This window comes from Colius striatus, chromosome 4 (assembly GCF_028858725.1).
Source record: "Colius striatus isolate bColStr4 chromosome 4, bColStr4.1.hap1, whole genome shotgun sequence".
NCBI lineage: Eukaryota > Metazoa > Chordata > Aves > Coliiformes > Coliidae > Colius > Colius striatus.
The window spans coordinates 71,062,057-71,089,825 of NC_084762.1; the positions used below are offsets into that span (position 1 = coordinate 71,062,057).

The 27,769-nt window shown below is 36.6% G+C and overlaps 1 protein-coding gene across 4 annotated transcripts; it reads right to left on the reverse strand.

Moving 5' to 3' along the window:
* Window positions 1–1,106: 1,106 nt before the first annotated feature.
* NBN (nibrin) lies at window positions 1,107–25,833 on the reverse strand. 4 transcript variants are annotated; one of them, XM_061995284.1, is made up of 16 exons: window positions 25,613–25,833; window positions 23,857–23,990; window positions 22,641–22,786; window positions 21,213–21,372; window positions 20,684–20,787; window positions 16,335–16,452; window positions 15,870–16,060; window positions 14,723–14,823; window positions 12,489–12,603; window positions 11,786–12,040; window positions 11,043–11,520; window positions 8,966–9,034; window positions 7,574–7,729; window positions 6,457–6,570; window positions 4,533–4,582; window positions 1,107–1,307 (listed from the first exon to the last, which is right to left on the reverse strand). In XM_061995284.1, exons 1-16 carry the CDS (start codon window positions 25,641–25,643, stop codon window positions 1,277–1,279), a joined length of 2,253 nt encoding a protein of 750 aa, XP_061851268.1. In that variant the 5' UTR covers window positions 25,644–25,833; the 3' UTR covers window positions 1,107–1,276. The 4 variants fall into 4 exon arrangements, with proteins under 4 accessions (XP_061851268.1, XP_061851267.1, XP_061851269.1 ...); XM_061995283.1 differs by having other exon boundaries at window positions 12,489–12,630; XM_061995285.1 differs by lacking the exon at window positions 25,613–25,833 and having other exon boundaries at window positions 12,489–12,630; window positions 21,213–21,367; window positions 23,857–23,946.
* Window positions 25,834–27,769: the final 1,936 nt, after the last annotated feature.

The following is a 27,769-nucleotide window of genomic DNA, read 5'->3' on the forward strand; positions in this document are numbered from 1 at the left end:
CATGCTGAAGAAGCTCATTTAACTATCTTTTCTCCCTTTCAGAAGAAAACTCTTGTTTCTCTGGGCCTCAATCTTCATAACTGGACAACAGACAGTATCTCCAACAGCAAGGGGATTCATTTGGCTGCTCTGACACTAGATCTAGAGCTTTCAAGTTGGGTGTTTTGGTTTTTTTTCCTCCAGAAAAACTTTCTCCACACCCCATCCAGGTTTGTGGGTGTTTTTCAAGACTTATTTTGGGGATGGGGTCATCTGTCCCTGCACTTGACTTCTAGAAACTATAAAATTCAATCTTCCTCACCTCTAACTTGAGTCTTATTATAAATAAACAGTTATAGAATAAGACTCACCATTATATAAGAATGTACTTCTCAGGAATGTACAAGGTTATTTCCCATTCAATACTACGGAAAGGTACAAAGACTCAATCTAATGGATCTCATCATGCAGCTTTTGGGCTTTCTGTACATATCTTTTGTTCTTAGACAAATAAAGCTGTGCAAAGGAAAGGAAATATACAGAGAAAGAAACTGCACTTGTGTCTGTCTCCCTTCCCAAGAAAGCAAAATTAAAGTGCTTGTCGCTGCTGCATTTTTTTTGGAATCTTCTTCTGAGTTTATTAATGAAGTGCTTCTAGTCTAACTGTAGGCTCTTCAAACAAATACTGAAGACCTAACAGCCCAAAACCCACAGAATTTTAAAATTTAACATTTGTTTCAAACCTGCCATCACAGAAAACTAGTGGCTGGCCAAAAGTAATTTGATGTCACCAACTTAAAAAAATGGGAAGGTGCTTAACTTTATCAGTATGAAACACTTCTTGTTTACTCAGATACAAATTCAAAGTTTGGGCTAATTTATTTAGGAATTATTTGAAACCCTCCACCTCAAGACACAAATTGTCAACATATAAAAATCTAACTCACAAAGCCTTTCTGAAGTGAAAAATGCCTGATGCTGACTTCCTTCTTTCCTCCAAAATAGTACTGATAAACAAATATTAAACAGCCTAAAATGAAATCCTAAGTATCCATGGTATTTCACTGAGCATTACTCTGAAGCAAAAACGGTAAAATGAAAATATGCAATCCACAAGTGCCAAGCAGTGAAAGAAAACTTTTCTTTTTTTTAATAACAGGAGGACTTAAAAACAAGTCTCACAATAACAGACAGCTCAAATGGTCATTTGTGGGTATATATTACACACTGTAACCAGCAAACGTAAGGAACAGAAAGCAGATTTGGCTAGAGCATCGCTGTAAATTCAGGATGCTACTTATCTTCTCCTTTTCACAGTAGGATCATATCTGCAGCAAAAAAGAAAATGTGTCACAATTCAGTAAAGTTAATAACATTCAAAGGTAATAATGTAAATATTTTCATTATATTTTTTATCGTATATTTATGAGACTGGCCAGTGTTCAGTCCGTTGGCTGACTGCACTTCTACACTAACTACAGCTGCTAGGACTTGTCTGAAAGATGCATGAGCTAGAACCTGGGCATGAACTGGAGACAACTTTTACTAAAATTTTCACCGACTTCCAAGCTACTTAAAATCTTTAAATCTGGTACATGAATAAGTTTCTTCAAGCCTTTAATGTCCCAACATTAGGTTCCTTACTAAAAAAAAAAAAAAAACCACAAACAAATCAAAACCAACAAGCAACCAAGAACTCAAAACGGGATAGAGGGGAAAGTGGGGGTTATAGACTAGATGATCTCTAAAGGTCCCTTCCAACCCTACCATTCTATGATTCTATGAAAGTGAAGCTGCATATTCACAGCAATGTACAACATGTGGCCACAACTCAGATAATACCCTCTGTTTCTTCCTGCTCCCATATAAAGCAGTTCCTTGCTTTTTAGTAACTTAGATTACTTTCTGGACATACCAGTTACCTGATTTACTGCAATATAGTTATAGTTTGCCTCTGGCTTGACACTGCCATCTCTTGGCCTTCACTCTCTCTCCCTTTGTGCTTCATCTCCCAAAATCCTGTGTCACTTCTTTGAAATTCTGACATGTTTTGCCTTCACGCATGAATAACTTATGGACACAACTGAATGATCAGGCACTTTACACTAATTCTGCTCTCATTCAAGACTGTTTTTGCTTAGACAGGAAAATGTGACAACTTGTGAGCCAAATTACATCACCACAGAACTAGAAAGGCATTAGAAGTCTCTGCAGTCACTGTACAACTCAGACTTCTGACAAAAATGAAATGTGCACCCTTTGAAATGAATGCTCTTATACCAACAATTAACAGAGCAAGCTGTTAATGCAGTAAGATTTTCTGAACGGCTTTATGTGCAGTATCATGTTTCTTTGATAGTGATTTGTACAAAATTATCCTTCTTCACCATATGTATTTTTCTATCTAAATGCACAACCTTTAGTGTTAGTCAAATGCATGGCAGATGAGAAGTCAGACTGGTTGCCTGTTTCTTCACAAAAAACTCTAAAAACATAATGAAATCTTTGATAAACAAAATGAGATCCTTAAGTTAAATCTCAAAGCATTTCTTTGAACTTATTGCTATAGAATTGTAACACATTAGCTGTACTATTTAAGTATGTCCTGGACACCAAATCCTAATTTTGGGGTGGGGATGGAAGAAAGCGGGGGAAAGCAGACAGGAAAAGGAGATGATAGATGATGTCCTGTCAATCAGGATGCCAACAGCTTCAATCCTGTCTGTGACTGTCTGTGGAGATGCTGACACTGACAGCCATGAACATCTTTTTATGTAATCTCCCCCACCTCACCTCCAGCCATTTTCCATGGTAAATGAAGCCTTGATGTTGCTTTCCACACAAAAAGAAATCAAACATCAGAGAAAGGAAACTGTACAGTGCATGTGGCATGAAAGGGACAAAGGACAATAGAGATTCCACTACTGTGAGGGAATGAACAAAGAAACAAAAGAGCTTGCTGGGAACAGGGCGTGAAGGATACAAAGGGCTATTACTGAACATAATCTGGTTATCTGTAGTCTTAGCAGACAGATATGTCTTCCCTTCCTCCTCTAAGTATGTGCTCAGCAACAGGTGAGGGCACAGCTTTTCTTTCTATAGCTCATCTTTACCTTAGGGGGCTACACGACTCTAACGGCATCTTCAAATGAAATTTTCACAGGAAATTGCAGCTGTTACTATTAGCACCATGACAAGCCATTTTAGTCAGGATTAAGGATAATATTAGAAGTAGGTTATGAACTGATGAATATTAAATTGTGTGTTTAGATATCTTTGATTGTGGAAACTTCCGTAAGTACAGCCGTTCTAAATGAATTTGAGTTGAAATAAAACATGAGAATTATCCAAGTTTCTACTGCTGTGTTTTAAAAGGCTAAAGTTAATCAACATATTTTGAAACAGTGATCAAGATGCACTATCTTTTTACAAATATCTTCAAAACTGACATATAGTTACAGGCCATACTGCAGATCTAAACACTGGATAAAGTAGCAAACTTGACTTAGAACTTTCCTTAACCACATTCATTAGAAAGTGGTTACTAAATCATTAAATTAGGATTACAGTTAAAAGTAACTGGAGAGGAAATCAACTGAATAGGGTGATTCTCTTTTTCAAAAGAGAGATTAGAGAAAGCAGTATACAACTGAAGCAAGGGTTACTGAAAGACAATTGCTGCAACAGACTATGTTTTAGGGGCAAATGTAATGAGTAATGGCAAAAAGCAATGGCAATCAAGGCAAACTGGGACCTACCAAAGAAATGTCTCAAACTCCTATGACATAAGCACTGATTAAGACACTGATTAAGTCACAATTAATGACTCCACTACACTGTCAAGAGCACAGAATAATTGGTGTCAAAACGTCTCCTCTTTCTCTGAAAACTGGAAAGATGGCAAGTCACTGAGGGAGTTTCCAACAATTTGTGAATGGGTCTGAACATAAGCAACATAAGGTCTCAAAGGACATAGAGGGACCATACTGGAGGATTTACTTTTAAAAGTTCTTTTGTTTTAAATTCTGAGAATCATTAATTTCAAGTTCAAAAAAAGAAAGCAGTCCTGCCAATCACTTTTTCACAGAACTACTATTCTGTTGCTTCAGCTCTCACAAGTGCCTTGGCACAAGGTCAAACAAGTGTCATGGCCACAATGAAAAAGTGGCAGACCCCATCACTACTTCTTCACAGTTCAGGTGACTGACTTAATTGTAAGACCAAAACACTTCATTAGGATCTAGCAAACACTAGTGGTGGAAAGTCTGACCCCAGAATCTCTTCCAGTCTTTTTGAACAATCAAATTTGTATATAGGAGCCAGGAAATAGCAACATTTTTGTTTAAGAATATTCTTATTAAAAACTGTAGCAAGTCTGAACATTTAAGGCATAAAAAATTTTTGAGAAGTTATTGTATCATTTTGGGTATATTCCAAAATGAGACTATATGGAGTTTTGAAAGGAATAATCAGCATGGTCTTTTACAAAATTGGAATTTGTCCAAAAAAAGTGATAAAAAATACAGCTTTAAGTGCAAATATAAAACTCTCACCTAAAGAGATCATCAGCGAGCGACTCTTCTCTTGCATGTCGGTTCTGCTCCTGGGGAAATGAATTTATTAAATATCTGATGTAAGAGACGAAGTTAATGAGCAATACAGAAGAACAATATATTGCTGCACCAACATAGATTCCCTGAAGAACTAAGTTTTCTCTAAGTAATCCATTCAGTTCACATTCACTTTAGACAATCATAGAATCATAGAATGGTAGGGGTTGGAAGGGACCTTTAGAGATCATCTAGTCCAACCCCCCTGCAGAAACAGGTTCACCTGGATCAGGTCAGATAGGAACATGTCCAGGTGGGTCTTCAAGACCTCCAAGGAAGGAGACTCCACAACACCTCTGGGCAGCCTGTTCCACTGCTCCATCACCTGAACAGTGAAATAGTTTTTTCTTATGTTTAAGTGGAACTTTTTGTGTTCCAGCTTCATCCCATTACCCCTTGTCCTGTTGCTAGCTACTATAGAAAAAAGGGATGTCCCAACCTCCTGACACCCACCCTTTAGATATTTATAAATAATATCTCCCCTCAATCTCCTCTTCTCCAGACTAAACAGCACCAGTTCCCACAGCCTTTCCTCATATGAAAGACGTTCCAGTCCCCTGATCATCTTGGTGGCCCTGCGCTGGACTCTGTCCAGCAGTCCCCTGTCCTTCTTGAGCTGAGGAGCCCAGAACTGGACACAGGACTCCAGATGAAGCCTTACCAGGGCAGAGTAGAGAGGGAGAAGAACCTCCTTTGACCTGCTGGCCACACTCTTCTTGATGCATCCCAGGATGCCATTGGCCTTCTTGGCCACGAGGGCACATTGCTGGCTTATATTTAGCTTATTATCAATCAGGACTCCCAGGTGTCTCTCTGCAGAGCTGCTCTTCAGCAGTTTGACCCCCAGCGTCAAACATTACTTAAGTTCGACCACTGCTACCAACTAATGGAATGGGCTAGTTTGTGCAAGATACCAATTTTGGTGAAAAATATGAGGTTTCATTGTTAGAGCATCATTAGAGAAATAGGGATTTTAAAAAAATCTGATTTTTGATATATAAATCGAATTTCAGTTAAGGGTTATCTATACGCAGGAATTTTTAAAACACGAGACAACCAAAAGGTGTTGATATCACAGGATGTCATTCAGGCTGTGGAAACAGAATATGACTCATCAGCAAGTGTTTTCAAAGAAACTACTGAAAAATGAAAGTGGCAGAGAACTGCTAGGATAAAATACTGTCTTTTAAAAAACTTTTACACAAAAAGGTGAAAATGTTTACACAAAAAAAAAGTGACATTTACTCTCACTGTATTTCTTCAGTATACTCCAATAGAATTTCACTTAGGTACTTTCTGCTCAAGAGCAGAATATCAATTGTACTGCACGGTTGGCTGTGTTGAAATTGTTATATAGAAGTTACTCCTAGCTCCCTATCACTTTTTTAGAAGTCACAAGTTTCCATAATAAATACTGGGCTTATAAAAAAAAATACCATTCTCTTTCAGGTTATTGATTTAAAGCAAAATTAATATTTATGATTATGTGAATGTTGCATGCAAACAACGCCTTACCACTGACCTCTGACTTCCAGTAACTTCTCTAATGTCTGTGTTCCTATGAGCATGTGTGGACAGCTAATTGACTGAGGGTTTACTTCAAAAATAAAACTCTGTGAGGGTGACGGAGCCCTGGCACATGCTGCCCAGGGAGGGTGTGGAGTCTCCTTCCTTGGAGGTCTTCAAGACCCACCTGGACGTATTCCTTTGTGACCTGATCTAGATGGCCCTGCTTTGGCAGGGGAGTTGGACTAGATGATCTCTAAAGATCCCTTCCAACCCCACCATTCTATGATTCTATGATTCAGTAATGACCACATGTTGGTATGACCACTTACATGATCATTTTTAAGAAAGAATTCCTTACCTCCATTTCCTGCCTTAACCAATCTTCCAGCTCCGAATTCTTTTTAGCATGGTGAGCAATCAAATCTGATCCTCCAATAATGTATGGAAGTTGTCCTGCCCCTGGGTAAGTGACCTGTTGGACAATAAATCCTTACAATTACAATAAAAAGCAAGCACACTGCAAGTAAAAAGTCTGCTTTAACAAATCCAGAAAGTCTCTTTTGTGATATCTGAATAAGAGCAGTCAGTCTTCCTTTTAATAACATTTATCAGAGAATCTACTTAAATGGGACTGAATTGAAACAGCTTTCTGTAAATGCTTTTTAACTCCCTCCTTTTACCAAAAGAAAGAAAGAAACAAAAAATAGCTGAAAAGTTACATATGCTTAATCCATCTGACAGTACATTATATAAAGTTTGAAAACATTATAAACTGTTTTTTACTGATAAGCTCTTTATCACCAGAATGCAGAAGCATCTACAATAAAATAGTGGAAAAGTCTACCAGAAATTTAAAATGTCATCTGAAAATGGGACCATACTCCCAGAAAGCTGGACGCTGTATTATGCGCCTCACTCTCTCTACATAACATTTTACTGAAATGCAGTTTTAGTTATCTTACACATTTCTATAATAAATTAGTTTTTATGAGAGATCAAGTAGTACTTTCTCATTGCAGACTAAGAATCTTCTTGAAATTATCATCAGGACACAAGCAAGCAATCTTACTTTTCTAAGATACTAGATTTAGTTCCAATTAGAAATCCAAGATTACTTAAGATAATCAGCACGAGCTTTATATGTAGGTCTTTGGAAAAGTTAAATTATTAGCTTTTGGAGGTACAAGCAGGAGTTATTGTAGGCATCATTTAATGACTTATTCCACGTAATAACTTGGAATAAAAAGTTCCTACATAATCTAGCACAAGATAAGCCTTTGTCAGCCTTGTACTTCAGTCAGTTAGAAAAATACTTGTTAACAGGATCTTGATGTACTTAAATTGTTCCTTTCTGTAGTTATCATCAATTTAAAAAAAAACCCAAACTTTTGGAACATACTTCTACGATCCCAGGGCAATGTTTTTTAGTATTTTTAAACAGTGCCACCTGGTGCCTATTTCAAACACACACTTACCTTTTTGAAGGTTTTGAAGTTTTTCTTTCCCCCGTAGCTGGTACTTGCAGGAGGCCGACCATTCTGTCCCGGGTGGCTGACAACCAGCGACCTAAACTCACTCAACAGAAGTCTGCTGGGAAGATTGCTGGAGTCATCTTGCAGTTTATTGTCGTTCTCATGTGGGAAGAAAAAGGAGAGAGTACTTCAACATACAACATATCTAAGAGCATAAACTTTGGAGAAAAAAAAATCTATCATGACTACAGCTGAGGCAAAAGTTTGGATTACACAAGGCAAGGAGAAGCAGCAGCAATGGTAGAAGACAAAAAGACTGATGTCACTTTTCAGCCTCCTATATACTCCTGTAGAGCTGGGAGCTCAGTAAATTCCTCCCATACTTCCAATTGTTGAAAAGACAGAATCACTAAGAACTACAGTACTAACAATGAAGTCAGTGTACCCCATTCCACTAAGTTTTTACTTCAAGATAAAACTTCAAGTAAGATTTTTCTTTCCAGTTTAATATCTAAGAACTACTTCTTAGTATGCACACTTTGCTGCCTAGGGACAGATCTTTGTGGATTAAAAAGGAAGTCCGAGTGCAGGACCAGTTCACAAGTAATGTTACGGCATCCTCATGGACAGCTCCAGCCCAGATGCAGTGCAGTTCTTTCATAGCAAAGTATAAACTACAGGTCCCTTAATCTAAGCTGACCCTGTACTTCCATGTACCTGCTTAGCATTCCCTCTTCTCTTTTCTGTGTACATGTGGAAAGGTTTTATTCTGCCCTTAACTGTTTACACTTCCTTATCTCTTCAGAAGCTTTCCGTTTCAGTTTTGTTTACCCCAGTCTCCTTTTTCCTTTGCCTCACCACCACTCCCAGCATTTCTCTCCTCCTTCCTTCATTCACCTCACCTATAACAAAAGTCAGCACCACTATTCACTATCAGTATACAACCCATTTATTTTCCCAATGGTCTACCTCTTCCATCCTAATTGTGATCTCCTTAGTTCAGACAAGGAGGTTACATTCTTGTCTGGTCTTTAAGCAGTAACTTAAAAAAATCCATCAGTAAAAGTATTAATCACATTGAAAAGTTAACAAAAATGCATTAGATTTCCATCATTTCAGTCATCTTCAGTGTCCATCCAAATGCCATTACTAAAGCATGTAAATGAACCACTTTTCATTAGATTACATAGCTTGCTACATATCTTCTCACAGTCAGTAGGCTGGACTATACTACTCAAATTTACATGTGATTACTTTAAGAAGTAAAATCTTCAGATCTCCTTTACTCTGAAATAAGATCTGCAAACACTATGATCTTAAAAGTAAAATCTTGATTAATGTTCTTAATGCTCTTCAAAGTTTGTTGTTCAAACTTAAAATTAACTGGTTTCTTACCGAGACTGATTCTTGCTTGATCTCACTTTTCATTTCTGAAGTTAGATCTGATCCAAGTTCCCCTTCTTTCTGTTCAATTAAAAATTATTTAGAATGTAACACATGTAGCCTTTAATGTAATTAAATGCAAATTTACAGACAATTGTTTTCTTCTCTTTACAGTGGATTAAGCATTTTCAAATTAAATATTTACACAGAAAATAAACTGCACTGTACTGTTTAATTTGTATGAACTTATGTGCACTGTAACAATTGTTGCAGGTTTTTCTAGTAAAAAAACTTCACTCTTATTTTATCACTCTTTGTTTAAAATGATACCAGTAGTAGGTTTTGTCCATGCGTACAACCTTCACAGTCCTGACAGGTTCTGGAAAATACTGAAAAGCTTTTGAATACAGAAAGAAGCACTTTCAGTTTCACATTTTATGTGTGCAGAAAGGATATATCATCACTATGATAGGAAAGTATTCTGCAGGTTGTTGCCCTCACAGTATAAAACCAGATTTGTCTTTCAGCAATTATTTTCAGTGGTTGAAAAAAAAAAAAAAAAAATCAGATCAGCTTTATGCAACCTGTAGATTTTAAGTCAGTTACTTTGTGTCTTGTCAGATAGACAAGGTTCATCTACGCTTAAAGAAATAGGTAACAAATATGCCCATGGAGCTTTATCAGAAACTTTCCTTCCTATTCAATAATTTACATGAATAAAACAGGTCATTATCAATTAAGCTATTAGAAGACACTTTGACATCGAAAATCCTTAAGTGCATATCTCATAAAATAAGTTTAGTTATATGTAAGAATCTGTTTTTCATCATGATCCTGACATGAAGTTAAGACTAGAAAAACTTCCAAGGGCATAACAAAATTCAAAAGACTATTCCAAGCAGCCATTTCAGTCTCTCGGTGTGGTCTGACCTTAAAGAAAGTACCTCATCTGTTACAACACTAAACAGAAAGAAACAAAGATGCTCTACAATCATAAGCCTTGTCTTTTAAAATTTGCCTGTTAGTAACACACATGCAAAAAAAGCATTACAATGAGGTTCAAAATTCACGCTGTGCCTGAAAACAAGCTCCAGTAAAGAATCAAGAGAAAACAGTGTGAAGTTGCTCTGAGCTAAGAGTCCACAGTTACATATTCTCATCTGATATGAAGTATCTTGCACGTTCCAGTTACTCAATCATACATTCAAACTTTATTATTACAGCATTTAAATGCTGCCTACACTGTACAAAAACTGTCAGCTTTAACAAAATGTATTTTCAAAGTAACAAAAATTAAACCTATTCCTTCTATCTTGTTCCCCTCTGCATTTTTAATAGCTCTTTGCTAGAGCTCTCATGCTTTCCTCTACAACACTGCTTTTTTTTTGAATGAATGAAGTGGCTACTGTTAACTCAAAACCCATTGTTTTCTCCATTGCTCTTTGAAAATTGCCTTATTCTCAAAAACAAAACCAGAGAAATAATCAAGAAAGCTAATCACAGCTGTGTTTTGGTTTTTTATTTTAATTGTTTTGTCGTGGGTTTTTTCCCCACTTAAGAGGGTATTAGTGATTTCAATTGCCTCATGCCTTTAATAATCTTTCACATGATCTAGAGATTCTGACTTGAAAGATGTCAGACGCTATTGTAGTATTCAACAGAAAAGATTAAACGAAGGTTTCTTCAGAAAATTCATTACATAATGTGAGTATTATTTCAGTATGAATAACAACATTATGATTAGCACAAGAACATACAATGTGAAAAGCTTTTCTTGGATCAGGGATATTCTGCTGTTCTCCCTATAGTACTTCAAACAAATAGAGACGAAAACTTTTAGAATATAAAGAGCTTTCAAATTTACAAAGAAACAATGTCCTAAAGAATGAAATGAGATTTAGATATGTGTAACACTGCAACATAATAAATAACACATCAATTTTTATTTCAGAGTGATTTCAGAGGTTTAAACAAACTTTACCAAACCAATTTCTATAGGCAGGCAACCTCATCCTAAAAGGATCTATCTGTATCGTTCTAACACTGATGTAAGTTTCAAGATTAGGCACGTGAGAAGAAAGTAACTTACCAATATTTTGTTTTCCTCTCTCTGCTTTACATTTATGTCTTGAATCCTGCTTCCTTTGGCTTCTAAACACCTTCTTTTGTGTTTATTTCCATGAGCTTCCTGGTTGTGATCTGCCATTTGATCTTCCCAATCCAGGTCTTCGCTTCCAAACACAATTTCTAGTGTCTCTTTATCTTCAGGTAAATCATCTAATTCCTTTCTCTTCTTTGGTGCATGCTTTTCACTAGAAGTAGTTTTAGTGTCTGTTTTAGCAGCACTTGCTAGTTTGCCACTTTCCCTCATAAGTTCTCTATCTGTTTTGTCTAATGCAAAATTTGGGTTTGAGTCCAGGATATTATTTTCTTTTTGATGCTGTTCTGCTTTACTGTTGCACACTGATGAAGCTGTGGGTTCGGTGCACTTGGAAACAGGCAGTGACCTTTCCTCTAGTTTTGTTAGTTTGGGTACAGATGTTTCTTCTCCATCTTCATCTCTTTCCCTTAGTCAGAAAGCAATTACAGAAGAAATAAATCACAGACCCGTTTTTGAATATGACTAACTGCATCTGCAACAGAACAACTTCGTAGGGTTTTAGTGAACATATCATGAAATCTGAAAGTAAGTACCCTTGAGGAAAAACTTGCCGTTCTAGGAAGCTGATTTAAAAGCTACCTTTTAAAGTATGTTTTAAATTAAACATACAGCCCTGAGTTAAAATTATTTTCCAGAATAAGGGAAGTCATATCAAGAACACTTCAACATACCTTTTTCTAGCAAGCTGGAAGTAATTTTTAATTAAGTTAGACTGGTGACATGAAGCACGCTCACTAGGTTTACCAGCTTCTGAAATTTTAGATGGCAAGTTGGGATGACTTAACCTTGATGTTCTGCTCACTCTAGATGTTGACGTTCCTGAATTTACACTGCCACTTGTGCTAGGGTTGCTCTTCACAGAGGTTATATCCTGGACAGGCATCTTCCCTCCTCTCTCTATCTGAGGAGTATTCTCTATCTCCATACTACATTAGAGAGTAAAAATATATAAGTGAATAGCCAAGCAATTACCATGGAGACACATTGTAGACTAACATTTTTAAAAAGCTGTATGAGTACTATGAACATATTTATAAACAAACGTAGGTGTGCTAAAAAGGTTTCTAAGATCTGATACACATTTTTATATTTATATAAAAATTTATAATAAAGACAGTCAAATCAGATATGTAGCATCTACATTTGTATCTGAGTCACATGACTCACATATGACAAGCCCTATTGATGTTTTCTGTTATCTACCACTCAAAAGCAGAAATTATCTCACTGTAGACAAGTGTCAACAATTCAGTAAGTGCCATTTCTAACACTGTAATATCTTTGTCCATGGCAATGACACAGTTCCTCTGCCACAAAAGACTGCTTTATTTGCAAATAAAATTGGCTTAGAAACCATTCCTATGAATACCTTACCATGTCAGCTCTTGTATTTCTGTATCAGCTACATATACTGTGCTATCATCTGCAGCAGCTGGCATTATGGTTTCATCCACAGCCAAACTCTGAGAAATGGCTCGCCCTACAAAAGCTGAAGCAGGAGTACTTTTAGTTACAGCTGCAAGGTCAACAAAAGAGAAGAAGTCAAATGTTAATACAGGCAAAGAAACATAGATTTTATATTATCATGCACTGGTAAATGACCAGGTGAGATTTTTGTAAAATGGCTTTAAAGCAATTTTAATCCAAAAACTAAGTAGATTTACTAATGAAAAAAACCCCTGAAATAGAAAATTCTAAAGGATTGTATTCTGGGATCCAGTTTTAATTAAATATCCCACTGAATGAGGTAATGTAACTTTGCTTAAATAAAACAAAGTATAATCACAGAATCACAGGTGTAACATAATCAATAAATCATTCAATATACATTTCATGCAAAACTGTCAGATTACAAAATTTCTATAACATGTGATTACTGTATTTGAGATTATTTCTACTAATATGGAACCAATATTTACTATCAAAAAGCCTTTGAATAAATGTCTTATACAGCCAATTTCTAATAATCTCCATAGAGGACTGCCTTAAAATATAATTTGCATCATTCTAGTTAGTTACTTGCATTATTACTTTGTAAAAACAGAAGGAAGAACACTTACAATATTTTTCTTTTTCTCTGCCCTTTCACTTGTCCTTGTCTTCATATATTTACGTCTTATCCAAGAAAAAAAGATACTAACATTTACTGTTTTAACACCTGTGCTTCTAGATACATTTTTTTTAATTATTACTCATCTCTCATCCTTTTACATTCTTTCTGCATCTCATTCATATTGAGACTATGATGACAGTATTCTCTTTTCAGATAGCTCATTCTTTAAACATTCAATATTTTTTTCCCACCACTGTAACCTGTAGACACAGGTCTCCTCCTTGAGCAACTACATATGTTGTTGCTCATCGTTCTGACATAAGTCCTGTTTACAATTGCTTTGTTTTGCAACACACAGAAGGAAGTTTTTTAGAACTCCCAAACAATAACACTTGTTCCCTTTTAGCAAATAAATGGTAAATATAGCTGCCTTTTAAAGGCTGATATAAAGTCTGTATATTCAATTCAATCAGACAACTTAATTTTTATCCAATTGAATCATTCAGACTGGAAATAAGAATTAGCATTTCTGATGTATTCAGATGTCTGCAGCATCAGGATCTTCAAATTTAATCCACAAATTGATTTTGTACTGTTTTCTAAACTAGAAGGATAGAAAACAGAGTATATACAAGTTATTAACACAAGAACACCAGTCCATCAAAATTAAGAGCTCTGCCAGTACTGCACATCTATCTTTCTCTCTTCAAAATACATTTTTGAATAACTGATGTACTTACAAAGACAAACATATTAGAGTTTTGATTTTGTAAAAAGGCTAAGATTTTCTACCCAATACAACCCTTTGTGGACCAGAATAGAACCTACAATTATACACGTAACCAATAACTTTATAGAAACCAAAAACAGACTAGCAGTTTGGGAAGAGGCATGAAACTGTCTCTCAAAGATTTTTATTACTACTGTATTAACAAATACAAGTTAAAGTTTCAAGTTGAGAGTTCAAATGTCCACTTTTAAACTATTATTGGCAAATATGCCAACCATTTCTCATCGGTTTTACTTCTTATGTCAAGATTATGTTTGGTTTTGAACTAGGTGGAGGATGGTTGAATTTCCTTAAAGCAAATTCTTTTAGGAAGGGAAGTCTTTACAAATTAATTCCATCCTTATTCTCTCAGTTTCTAACATTCATCTATTTTCTATTACTCCAATCTTTTCATAAAATAATAGTATGAAATTCAAACTATCACAGACATTTATTCAGTGGCCACTAGAAACATGAGCTGCAGAAGAGTTTTCAAGTACCTGTCCTTTGAAGATCAATATATTATGTGTCTGCTTTCTACACTAATTTTAGATCTGCTACTTTTTTATTTGAATCTAAGTGTCATATAATTTTAATCGCAGTTTACTGCAAGATCATTAAAAAACAATTACTTCTTCAGACTTCTATACATTTTTCATAGTGTCATTCTATTTTAGTGGTCTTGCAAAAGAAAGGAACTTGAACATCAGCAGCTGATGGTCCTGTATAAAAAGAAACACTGCCTCTTTAATGCTGTTAACTTACTGCTACCCTTCTTCCAATTACCTTTGTTACCGGGCTGCTTTTGGGGGTTGCAGTACTTCTCTGTACTCATGAAGATTACTGCCAATCCAATTTCTGCCTCGGGAATAGCCCTGAGATCCTTGCTGTTGTTACACAAATAAAATAAAGACAAAAAAAGTACAGGCTCAAAGATGAATAGACAAATGGGCACAGACATGAGCAAGTACAAAGTGTTCTGTTCCTCCTTTCAAAAAACACCAGCCACGTTACAATTTTTCACAATACAATAAGTCACCATAATTATCCATCATTTTAACCCTGATCTGTACATATGAACTTACACTTTTCCAGCTGCTGTAGCCACTGTCTAGTCCCAGTAATCCGGGCAGTACATCTAACTGATTTCTGGCCATTTAGCCAACTGTGCTTTACTTCTGATTGAAAGAAGTGTGTGACTTGAAAGAAGTGAGCACTTCGTACAAGTCAAGCACATCCCAGTCTCTTCTGTACCACAGCCATGAGAAGAGTCTGAGTACAATTTTCTCTATTTAGCAGAACTCAAGGGAACTAGGTTTATGTATTAGGTTAAGGATTGAGAATTTATTTTCTTTCATTATTTCAATATAATGGCTTAATGAGAATCCTAACATCTATAAAATACGCAGCTGGCCCTCTCAAACACAACCTACCACCAAAACAAAATCTGTTCTGTATTAAACAGAAGTTGCTCTTCAGAAACACTATAATCAAATAACTGAGAGTAATAAACCATATGACCTCCAGGTGCCATCTCATCTGTTTTCCAGAAAATAAATACATATATATTTATCAAAAACTGACAGATGATCTATTTTCCATTCTTAGTAAATATTAATTTTTAATTCTTTTCAATAGTAGAAGGAAAAGCACTTGCTGTCTGTTAACTTCAAATTAGCTTCATTATAATGAATTTTTGTAGAACTGTAGCCCTCAAAAGAAAGCAGAACCCCCATCAAATCCTCCTAGAACTGACAAGTTCCTTCTTTCCTACTTCAGGAAATTTTGGTTGCTATGTTGAATACTTAGAGCAATGAAGAAAATAATCTCTTTACAAGCACCCTATTGCTTAAATATGTAAGCAGACTCATGACTAAATCTCTACATAAATTCTGAAATTACCCTACCACTGTACAAGAGAACAATGCTGCACCTTTGCAAGACAGTCAGAATGGAATCGGTCCAGTTTCTCATGGAGTCAGATCCCAGGATCTGAGAGTTTGTCAACCCCACATCAACAACACAAACTCCAGGAGAAATCAGTGAAGATGTTTCTTTTCTTCCTTCTGTCATCAACTTTGCTTCCCCTCCTCCAAGAGTAACTGCTGGACTCAATTTCTTGTGCTAAAAAGAGAACGCAAATAAAGAAGAAGAAAAAAAATAATCTTAAAACACAGTTTAAAAGTATCAGCATAACAAACTGTCAGCATAATGCTTAGTACTGACACACTAATGCAAATGTGATGTATTCTGTTTCTACACCTGTATTTCATCCTGTTTAGGGGATACTGTATTGTAAGAAGATAAATACACAGAACCCAGAATGAATACGGATTCACAGAACAAAATCTGTGCTTAGCTACCCCTGCAACATATTTGCAATGTAAAGCCTGATTACCTGCTTGGCCGTTAGAAATAGAAAAGTTTTTCCACTGAATATTTTTTTCCTTTCATGACGCTCTGATAAATCCAGTTTTTCAGTGCCAATGGAAGGCTCATCAACTGGAGGAGAAAAGCTGGAAGAATAGGAAATTGAAATAAAAAATTTCAAATTCATCTATCAGTACTGACTCACAGTCCTTTCTTGTTTAGAATAAAGGTAAAATACTGCATTGTTCTGTTGCAACTATTTATATAAATATTTTTTAACAGATTAAGAGAAACAGAGCCTCTAATTTCTCAACATCTAAGCTAACACCAAGACTTTCTACCTCAGCAGCTAAGAGGACAACACTTTTAGGAAAGTTAAGCATCTGCTGTACACACACATCCACATTCTCAACTACCAATACTGACAAGTGAGACTGCAACCTCATTCTGCATTTACTCTAGCTTAGTTTAAAATTCCACACAAAATTAGTCATCTTGCTTCCCCTATCCTTCAGAGATAATGGCCTGCCCACCCACCTCCCCCCTTCCTTCTACTGGATCACGACATTGTGTACTGTCATGTTAGACGACAGCCTACTAATGTGTCAGGAAACAAGTACACTTTTCTTGCTTGTGGGACGGAGAACTGGACTGATCCACCCTGCAGTTTCACAATTTTGTCCAACAGAAGAAAAGTGACTGCGAGTTCAGCTGGGAAACAGCTTAGGCAGAAGGGAAATTCTACCCTGAAGCTCTCATCTTCATCACAAGCTGTGTGATCTTACTTTCAGTTACTGATAGCACGTCCACACTATGAAAAGCCTGGAGAGTTAAGACAAGTATCTAACTGATAATTTCAGGATAGTATTTACAGGATCTCTGAGCACACATATTCACTACTACATGCAAGAAAGAAAGGAAACAATAGACTAATTTCAATCATACTATACTACATTTGTACTGGAACACCAGTTCATGTACATACTCTGACTGATCATAGAACTACTTATCTTTATTCTGAGTGGTGATTATACATACTTCTCATACTACTATGCAAGAAAAAGACGCTGAAACATACTCCCAAAATCTAGTTTAATAGCACAATAAATAACATACCTACATGTACACACACAGGTATGTCTTTTTTTTCCAATTTATGCAAAGATCAGCACATTCTAAGCAACACACAGATGCTAAGAAATGCTAAAATGTTTATCTATGAAATGTCAATTAATCAACCTGAAACCATCAGGTTTTGAAAATGATTATTTGGCAAGTTTCAGCAATCTGCTCAAGTCTGTTTACAAAATACTATTGTACTGAAATTGAGAAAGATACAATAAAGTCTACTAAGTGTACAAGTAAAGCAACTCAAATTTAGTTATCAGGTCAGAAGATTTCCAAAATTGACTCCCATAGAGACGGTTATTAAACTAATAAAAATACAAGGGACAAAGTAATCTTTAAAGGGAGAAAAAAAAATGGACTATACTTTCTTTATAAATACTTTTCAAACCTTTGGTTTTTTTTATTTCACAGGACACTTACACTGATCACCATGTCCCCAAAGAAATCTTTGATTTTCCTTTGAAACTCTTGCCCAATGCTGATCTAGCCTCAAAAAAGTAGCATAGTTTTTTCCTGTCTTAGGATTCTTAAGTGGTTCTTGTACTCTGTCCCCATAAGCTTTAAACACTAACACCATTATCCAGAAAAGACCCTTGAACAGTTTGAATAAACACGTTTTAATTCTGGAGAAGTTTCTGTTAAAGGCTCAGTTACTTTCCTACATTTTCAAAACCCTGCACTATTTATACTTCCTGCTGTAATAAACAATTTTTTTTTTAATACAGGGCTGCACCTATGTAGCCATTAGTAAAACCTTTAGCTATTGTTCTTCCTTGCATAGGTTACATACTTCACCTTAAAAAGCAACACATCCACAGGTAAACTGCAGGTTTGCAATTCTGTGAAGTATTAGCTGCAAATTGAAAGAACTTTTAATTCTTTTGAACTAAGATTTTATTTCCCCAATATTTTTTGAGATCAGATCTACAGTGTCAATCAAGATTTAATTAATAGTATCACCTTGTATTACCATATGAATATACTATTCTTATTTCATATCCAAACTAGTATTGCCCCAAGGTGTTTAGTGTCTTGTGGATGTACCAGCTCAGGTCAGCTCTAGCTACAATGCACAACATAGAGATTCTCTGTGAAAGTTACACGTATTTTTGGAAGCAGAACGCAAACAGCTACTAAGTAAATTTTCAATATCTTCCCACAAGGTACATCTTAAAAATACCACCTATGTAAAATACTGTAATTATCTTAAATATAGATCTGCGTATCACACCAGTTGTCTTATTTAGTGTGATGCAGAACTCTGTCTTTCAAAGCTACATAATGGATATACTGTTAGTGTCACTGATATTTAGTCAGCTCAATTCCTCTGAGGGTCTTAATAGTTAGCAAAAATATTTAAGAAGGGGGAACATATCCATCTGGTTCTATTTTAGAGGGCACTTTACAGCTCAATTATACTTTCACTCCCATATTAAAGGAACAGACAACATTGCTTTCAAGAACCCAAGCCACTATTTGCTTATTGCTGTAGCAAACGGTAACAGCAACCTTACAGCTAGGTAACATTAGACCAAGCAAATACTAGGTTGGCATAATTGCTAGCTCTTCATGGCTTGGACTACCCACACATACAAAAAGAACAAATAAAAGCCCACACTTTACAGCAAATCTTACATCCAGTGTTTCAGAGAGGTCTCTAAATGGTTTGTCTAGTTTTCTCAGGTCCTTACAGAGCAATGTAGAAGTACATGGAAAAGTTACAATTCATGAAGATTCTCCATTTCTTCTTAAACTGAAGACTAAATGAGCTTTAAACCACTCACAGATGATTGACTTGACATATTACACAAACCTCTGCAAACTAAAATACCCTCCAGAAACTACAGAGTATTTGCTACCAATTGCCCCAGATTGGCACCTGTATCGTTCTAACAAGGTACTGTCATATTATGTGAAAGATATTTTACCATATAGCAAGTGCAGCTTATTTTGAATCCTCTGCAGTTTTGTATCCATTACCATTTTTGTACCACTGAGGTTTGTTTACCTGCCCTTTCCCCAGCTCCCTCCCCAGCCCCCTTCTTTAATAGCTATCAGCAGATCCCGTAAAGAAAAGAAATTACATTGGGCTTGGACTAGATGATCTTTCAAGGTCCTTTCTAACCCTTACGATTCTGTGAATTTGCTATGTTCTAACACAGATGTATGTATGTATATCTATACCTATGTAAAACCAACTGTGACTTCTATTCTTCTTCACCCTTTATTTCCCCCAACTGAAATGTCTGCTGTTCAGCATACACCTGGTTAAAACAATACATCCAGAAAAATCACATCTTGAATGCATTTAAAGTAATTCCACAACTTTTTCTCCCTGTTACTTGACATAAAAAAGTTCAACACGTCACTTTTCAAATGCCAAGTACTGGTACAAATTCCATTCACTGTGTATTTCATTTCACAGTATCTTCCAAAGCATGGAAGGAATATAAGTGATAAAAACCCAGAAGTACTCACACAGTTTACGTTTTAAAAATGCACAAAGGAAAATTCTGATCTGCATATATCACATGTTCATACAAAAACCAAACAAAACACAACTGCCTCCCTTTTCAAGATAAAAACAGTAGCAATCCAGGCTCAGGTGAAACTCGTGCATACAGTAACTGGACTATGTTATACTTTTCTACATAGAGAAAATAACTAAAACAGGTATTCTGCAGCACTTATTCCAAAGTAAGGGTTCCCTTTTCAAGCTAATTTAACCATGAAAATAAACATATAGTGAAGACTAATGTGCATTAGTCTCACTTCATCTCTTAACAGGTAATTAAAAACCCCCACTACTTAAGGAATTCAATAGTCAGACTAATTCTGTTTGACCAAAGTTCACTGTGAATTCAGTAACTAACTGCATACTGGGAAAGTCATCATCTTGATGTAATCTCTTTTATATTGTATAAATTGTATAAAAATACCATTTTCTTTATTTCAATGTATCAGCTCCCAAAAGAGTTTAAATGTTGCTTCAAACATATCAACAAAACAAGTTCCTATTTAGAGCTAGTAACATCTCTAAGTAATTCCAAGACCTCATTTCATTGACTCTAGGGATGAAAGCAACAACACTGATTGAATATTAAAGAATGTGTCATATTAAGCATTCTTCCACAAATAAACTTACTGTAAATTACATATTCTGTCAAATACAATCAGATAAATGTGTAGTTATTTGGTAATCTAATTCTCATAAATTTATTTCCATGACATTGGAAACATGATACTTACCTCCCATGATTTGGCAACTGTTGCCTGGACTGAATAGCTTTGACTAATTCAACAAAAAACTCTGGTTTTATAATTGGCCGACCACAAATCAAAGCACATATAGTCTGAAGAGACAGAAAATACATATATTTACTGTATGGAAAAAATTCAGTCAGAGTATGGTTCTGCTGCCATTTGCTTTTTAAGATCTTAGACATGGAAATCATCACACAAATAAACAGAACAAAACTGAAATTTGCTACTTAAAAACAAGATAGTTTTGTTTCTAGAAGCATAGCTTTTAATTGCCACCTTGACTATAGTTACGAAAACGTTCAAGGCAATTGATAAAAATCAGTAAGTCTTCAAAGTTGGCTTTTTTTTCCATTTTCTTTCCCTACAATGTCCCATCAACATACACCTCTTTCTGAACTTCGAAAAGTTAGCTTCATAGCTTTGTAGAAGAAAATCTTGAGAAGGTCTAGAATTTCATTCAAAGTTTAGGGAAAACTGCAAAGCAACATCATCAATATGCAAAAGTTCAACATACCTTAACGGTAACTTTTACTGATACCATTACAAGATGAGTACACTCTTTTGTCCATTCACTCACTACAAGGCCTCCAAGCTGCTGGATGGCTTCATTTAAAGCAGCTTTCTGAGCTACATCCAAACATGAGGAGCAAACAACCAAAGGTTCGTATTCTACTCTGCCAAGAACAAGTAGAAGAAAATTGCTTTCATTATTTCAGCCAATCATTATGATGAACAAAGCCAACTTCTCTGTCATATTTGTGTCTCAGGAAAATCTGAAGGAAAAAAAACCCCAAACAACATACTCTTATCTAAATCAAGGACTGTGCTTTAAAATTTTCTGAAGAAAGTAAGTACTGATTTTTATTCAAAAAAATTAACATTTTTACCTGATTTCTGCAATATTTAAGTACTCCTAAGTCTTTCAGACATCGCAGAATTAGTGCTTCAAGAATACTGCAGTATTCTTGTGCATCTCCAAAGCCAAAAGTAAGAACAATTCACAAACAGTATATTAAAAATGTCAGAGAACACAAGTTAAAGTAACTTCTTCCTAACGCTGCTGTTACCCATGACCGTAAGCTTGTTTATGTTTGTACATCTCTATGGAATTACAGTATATCAAATTCCATTATTTGATTTGGCTTAGTCTACAAAGCAGAAATTCATTTAATTTTATTTAAATTAAATTAATTTAAATAATCTTTTTGGTACAACAGTCCATGTACCTGGTCTCACGGAATGATTCCTGTACCACTTTTCAGGTATGTTTATCTAAAATGTCAAAAAAAATTCATTGCAATAATGAAAGATAATTCCTTTTATAAAATCAAATAGTTCTAGCAACAGTGACAAAACTCAGTGAAATTTTAAGGAACAACACCAACTTCTGCTTGCTTTAATGATGATTTTTAAAGGTCATTAGAATTTGTTCTGTTTACCTGCCACTTTACTTCAAGGAGTACTTCATATATTCAAGGAGAAAGCACTGGCTACTGTGTTAAATTTGAAAAGTTAGCAAGTTGGGTTCACTAAAGAGTATACAAAAATATACCACAGCAATGAGCATTGCTGCACAAAGCATCCTCCAGCTATGTCAGTTCTTTTCTCATTACATTATTAACAGCTAACACGGGCTCAGAAAAGCTCTCTCCCTACCCTAAACTTTACTCCCTTCTTTAGAGCCTGAAAACACTCATTGTACATGACACAAGTAAAATGTCTATGCTTTACTGTTTCATCTCTGAGCATCAAAATACGTTATATTATAAAAACATGTAATGGAAAACTATGGTAGAAGCAGGCATGGAGCAGTGGCAAAATACTAGTTATCTCTTTTGCTTTATTTTTTGTTTTCTAAGTCATTGCTGTATCACTTGACAAGTTATATGATGTGACTCTTCCAAAATTACAGTTTTCTACTTGAAATAATCAAAGCACCTACCTAAACTTGCTCTCAAAGACTCCAAAGTTGATTCTGTCACCAGACTGCAAAGACACTGTAGTGCCATTGAGTTTGGATCCATTAACAAAGGTACCATACTTAGATGTATCTCTTACTGTTAGTACAGGGACTGAGAGAGACTGGCTCTGAAAATAAACATAAACAATCCATTACAGTTTATAAAAATGAGACAGTTTTATCAGAAACAGGTTACTACCATTACAGATCAAAGCAGTAGATAAGTGAGAAAAAGGCCATAAAATACCACCCAAAGACATTGGAAAATGAGGCTGGCTATGTGTAGTCATTCATCTTCTGTTTTGCACTGTGAAAGAATGAGAGAAAACATTCATACTTTTTGCTTCAGAACTTCTGTGCTTCTTATACTCAGCATTTCTGAAGCCTGTGCAAGACAATCCTTCACTGGTCCAAAACTCTGCTACTGTGATTTAGCAGGGCTCTGAGATTTATTATTGATGCTTTTGCCTACCATTCAGCCCTCACTTCCTTCCACAAGCACTACTAGTTTTCCACAAGTTGCAGGGCACAGTAACACCAGCATGCCTTGAGTTTGACACTTGTATTTCCCAAATGAGAACCCAACAAGAATGCTTTTCAGATTGCTTTTGATACATTTTGCCATGTAGCTATACACTATTTGCAATATTAAAAGGACAAATAAAGTATATGCATTTCATTTCCAACACTAGACACAGTTATATAAACTAAATTCCTGCTATCATGTAAGTGATGGTAAATTGCTGCTTGCTAATTCTCCTTGGGACATTTCTATTTTCAGTTCCCTAAGCAAATACACAGTAAATGACCTGTAATGAAACAAGCCTGCAGTGAGACAACAGATGCACTTTCCAGAACCAAGACCTAAAACTTGTCTATGTAATGAAGTTTAATTGCATAAAATTCATGGTATGATTACTTTAATACAAATTCCTAGTGCATCTTCACTCTAGGATACAAAGAGAGCTTGGACCAGTAGAATTATGCCACTAAATTTCTCAACACAGGCAAGCAACCCTAAGACAAAAAGATAAAATTTAAAAAAAAAAAAAAATCAAGATTAAGAACAGAGAGGTGATCAAAGGCTCCACCCCAAGCACAAAACATCAGCGAGAGCAAAATGAGAGTACATCTGGTCATGCCAGACTGAATTACCTACACAGCACATTGGTAATGCAGTAAAATGATGGCTACTTACAGAAGCTGTGTCAGGACAGCTGACTGTCAGAACAGCATGACTTCGACTGATGGACTGATCATCCTGAATTAGAATTGGACAGTTTTTGCGTCCAACAACGTACTCTGTACCACTTAAAAGTCGATATGGCTCTCCTGAAAATAAACAGCAGATAGAAAAATATGAATTTACAATAAAGCTTCTCAAATATCCAAAGCACTTACAAAGCACTCAGAAGTTTGGAGTATATGCAAAACTGAACTTTGCCATGTATCATTTATTAGACTGACCAAAAATCATCAATTTAGTTTACAGAAAAAATTCTCTTTCTTCCCCCCGGCCTTGCTTTGTAGCAATAAGAAGATATATTTTATGATAAAACAAAGCAGTTACAAAAGTGACAGCACACTTTTTTTTTCCAAGGACAATACATTTTTACAAATACTTTGCTTCTTAATTTGTCTCTCATATTAATTCTCGATGATGTAATGTTACATATAGAATGAAAAAAACATAACAATGTAAGACAGCCAAGTTTTAAGGGTACATAATTTCTTGAGAGTACATAATTAATTTACATAACTTCTTTGGAGGTTCAGAGGAAAATGTCCTCCTAATGAATCTAAGAAGATCTGCAATGTAAATCAAACCAATACTTCATAAATTCAGTCTCTGACCTATGCTCATTCTTGGTATCTGTCATCTAGACCATACAGTGGCTTTTTAGTGAATGGCTTGGCTATATCCAAAAGGTGTTACCTGCTGTTCAATAGTCATAAATATTTCTTTATGAAAATTAATAACTACAGTTTAAATTCTAGTTATCTACTCTGCACAAGTAAATTTCCACACATGAACTGCGCAGAAATACAATAACTTGGATACAAAGACATTACCAGTGTTTTGGCTCTTGTTCAAGAGTCTTCCACAAAGCAAGAAATAACTCAGATCATTTCAATACTAGGTACTGTTGCCACTTAAGAGATACACCAAACATCCAAAACTCACTCTTGATTCATTAGTGTATAAAAAGCAAATGAGGTATGACAAAACTGCCTGTTATACAGAAAATACTGAAGTCAAGGATAAATTTGTATATTGAAGGATACTTATTATCAAAGTCATCAATGTATCAAAGTCCCTATAAATAAGGGAATTGATGAGGAAAGATGCAGTCATAATTCATTTTTGAGACTGCATCCAAGAAACAATATGTTTTAAATTCGACACTCAGCCCCTGAAACATCAATACGGTATTTATTTAGACATCTTTTCTGAAAGGAGAGAATCCTGAAGTTGACCTCTACCTCAGATCTCAAATCCTTAGGTATTTTAAAGCAGTATTTTAAAGCTTCGCTAGCTGCAGCGGCACTTGAAGACTTCCTACATGGGTTCGCAGAGTGAAAAGCCCTATTAAATTTACAGGCACTATGATCTGCAGTGCTCACGAGGAAAACGGAGGCTCGGCCGTGGACTAGCACTCAGAGCGACGAGGACTTCTGTCACCACTGGTCCACACGAGCCCAGTGCTGCTTTGCCCAAGGGGCATGGACAAGCAGGTCAGACTGGAGCCCCAGGGGATGCCGAAATGCCAACTGCCGGAGCGACTGCATTTCAGCGTCCGCAGGTCCGTGAGCCCGAGGCCAGCCGTGGTGCCGGCCCTGGGGATCCGCGCAGACGCGGACAGGGGCGGGGAAGGGCCACCGCTACAGGTGCCCAGCCCACTGTTGCTCGCGCCCTTTCTACCGGGGCGGCAGCGGGGCTGGCGTCCCCTCACCTTTTCCTGCGGCGGGTACCAGCTTCCACATTCTGGAGTGCGGCGGCGGCCGCCTCGGCGCAGGGGGGCGGCTCCGCCCAGCGCGCCCTAGCTGGCCCCAGCAAGCCCGGGTCGGGGAGGGAAAACTCTTCGCTCGCTGCTGCCGCCGGGACTGGCGGGACCCTGCGAACCCCTGACCAAGGCCACGCACGAAGGAAAAGTGGCGGGCAGGAAAGCGCCGAGAGGGCGGTAACCGGTGCAGCCGCGGCACGCATGCGTGGCAGGAAGGGCGGGCCCACCGACCCGGACCGGCGTGGGGGAGGCTCCTAGTGTGTCCCTAGTCCCTTTTAACGACTGCTCGGTTGCGCTGTTCGGGATCTGGGATCGCGGTTCAGTCCGCAGAGTTCCAGGTGCCTTCTGATGGCCTGGGAGCACGATGCAGGTGGAGGCCCCAGGAGCGGCTGGTCAGGGCTGGCACGGTCAGAGGAGAGCCCCGCATCCCGACAGCCCTGTGCCTCAAGTCCAACCCTCCATTCTGCGCCAGTATCCCTAACGACTTGCATAGCGTGTGAACAGGAAATACTACAGGAATTACTCTCTTAGCTGAAAACAACTTTTGATTAAAAAGGAGAAATAAAATCAGTAGAATCGTAAGTAAAAGAAAAATGCCTTGAAGTTTGAAGGCCATCTGGTAGATTACCAAAGACTTGCTACTTGATAAACTAAATTCTCTGGAAAGGAACAGCAGAGGTCAGCTCAAAATACCCATTTCTCTTTGTGGTATGCAGCTCACAAGGGGCAGGGTGTCAAAATTCCTGATGTCCATAATCATAACAGCCAGCAGTTAGACAGAAAATACTTCCTACAGGGCAATCAGCTGGCTTCTCAGGTGATGAATATTGGTAATTGTTTTCCCTTTATCTTTGAAAACAGCAAAAGCTTTTGGAGGTATGTCCACGGTTAGTTAAGTTTTGGTATCAGAAACCCCATGAAGCTGAACTGCAATGGGGGAACTCAGTATAACATTTTCCTAATGGGAGAAGACTAAAACATATAGAAATGTAACTATGAGCATCAATCAGAGATGTGGTTTTGTAGAATCATAACCTGTCTAATCTATATGTTACAACTTTTCACTTGGATACCTTTTTATATTTTCCCTCCTGGCCTTCTAACAAATTATCCCAGTCTCCATAATATCTTTTCTTGCAACTTTTCATCTTCTTTGGGTTTTTTTAGTCTCATAATTTTGAAATTTAGAGGGTATCATAAATGAGTGTCAGCTTCATATAACTGCACTTAAATGCTCTCTGCATTGTTGTGATTATCCTAAGTCTTTTTTATCCTAGTGTCTTGACTTTTGTGATTACAACCTCATACAACAAATCATCATGAGAAACTAAGAATCCTGTAAAGCCCTTTATAATGCTTATACTTCCAATTTCCTTGCATTTGTCCAATTTTATTTTACTTTGTGGTTCCATATTTTTCCCATTCATTTACCTTTCTAGAATTCTTGCTGCTCTCAGATCCTAATTGACTGAACTGTCCTCTAATATTTGTTGGTTTTCTACTGGTTCCTTTTTTCACTTCATAAATAAATGGTTCAACAGAGTCCAAAACTCAGAGACTATGAGGCATTTCAGATATTTGTATGAACTGCAGGCTTAACTTGCATGTAACTGGTGAAACAGTACCACAGTAGACTAACAGTATCAGAACAGAATGTTAAGGTGCTCAATCATTAAATTTTTGCCCTTAACAGAAATGTAGGCCGATGTTATGTCCATGTTGATATTTTACCCCTGAATTAAGACTTTTTTTTTTTTCTGAATAGCCTTTTGTGTCAAAAGCCTCTTGGACTAATTATAAACTTTTTCATCAGGTGCTATGTGTTTCTTTTAACAAGGTAGTCTGAGTGGCAGAAACAGCATTGGCATGCAAGCTTACAATGAGGCCTTGCGTTTTTGTTGACCTCTGTATTATGCAACCTGGCCAAACCTTTGAAAGTCTAAATTATTCCTGTCAGTTCTTATATATTTATTACCTCTTGGGCATTTCTGTAAGAGATAATGGAGACATAATTATCTTTGCAGAAGACTTGTGATAGATGCTCTCAGATCATGCATTTCTACGTGTTAGGGTGTTTAATTACTTCTTCCCCTGTCTACATTCCTG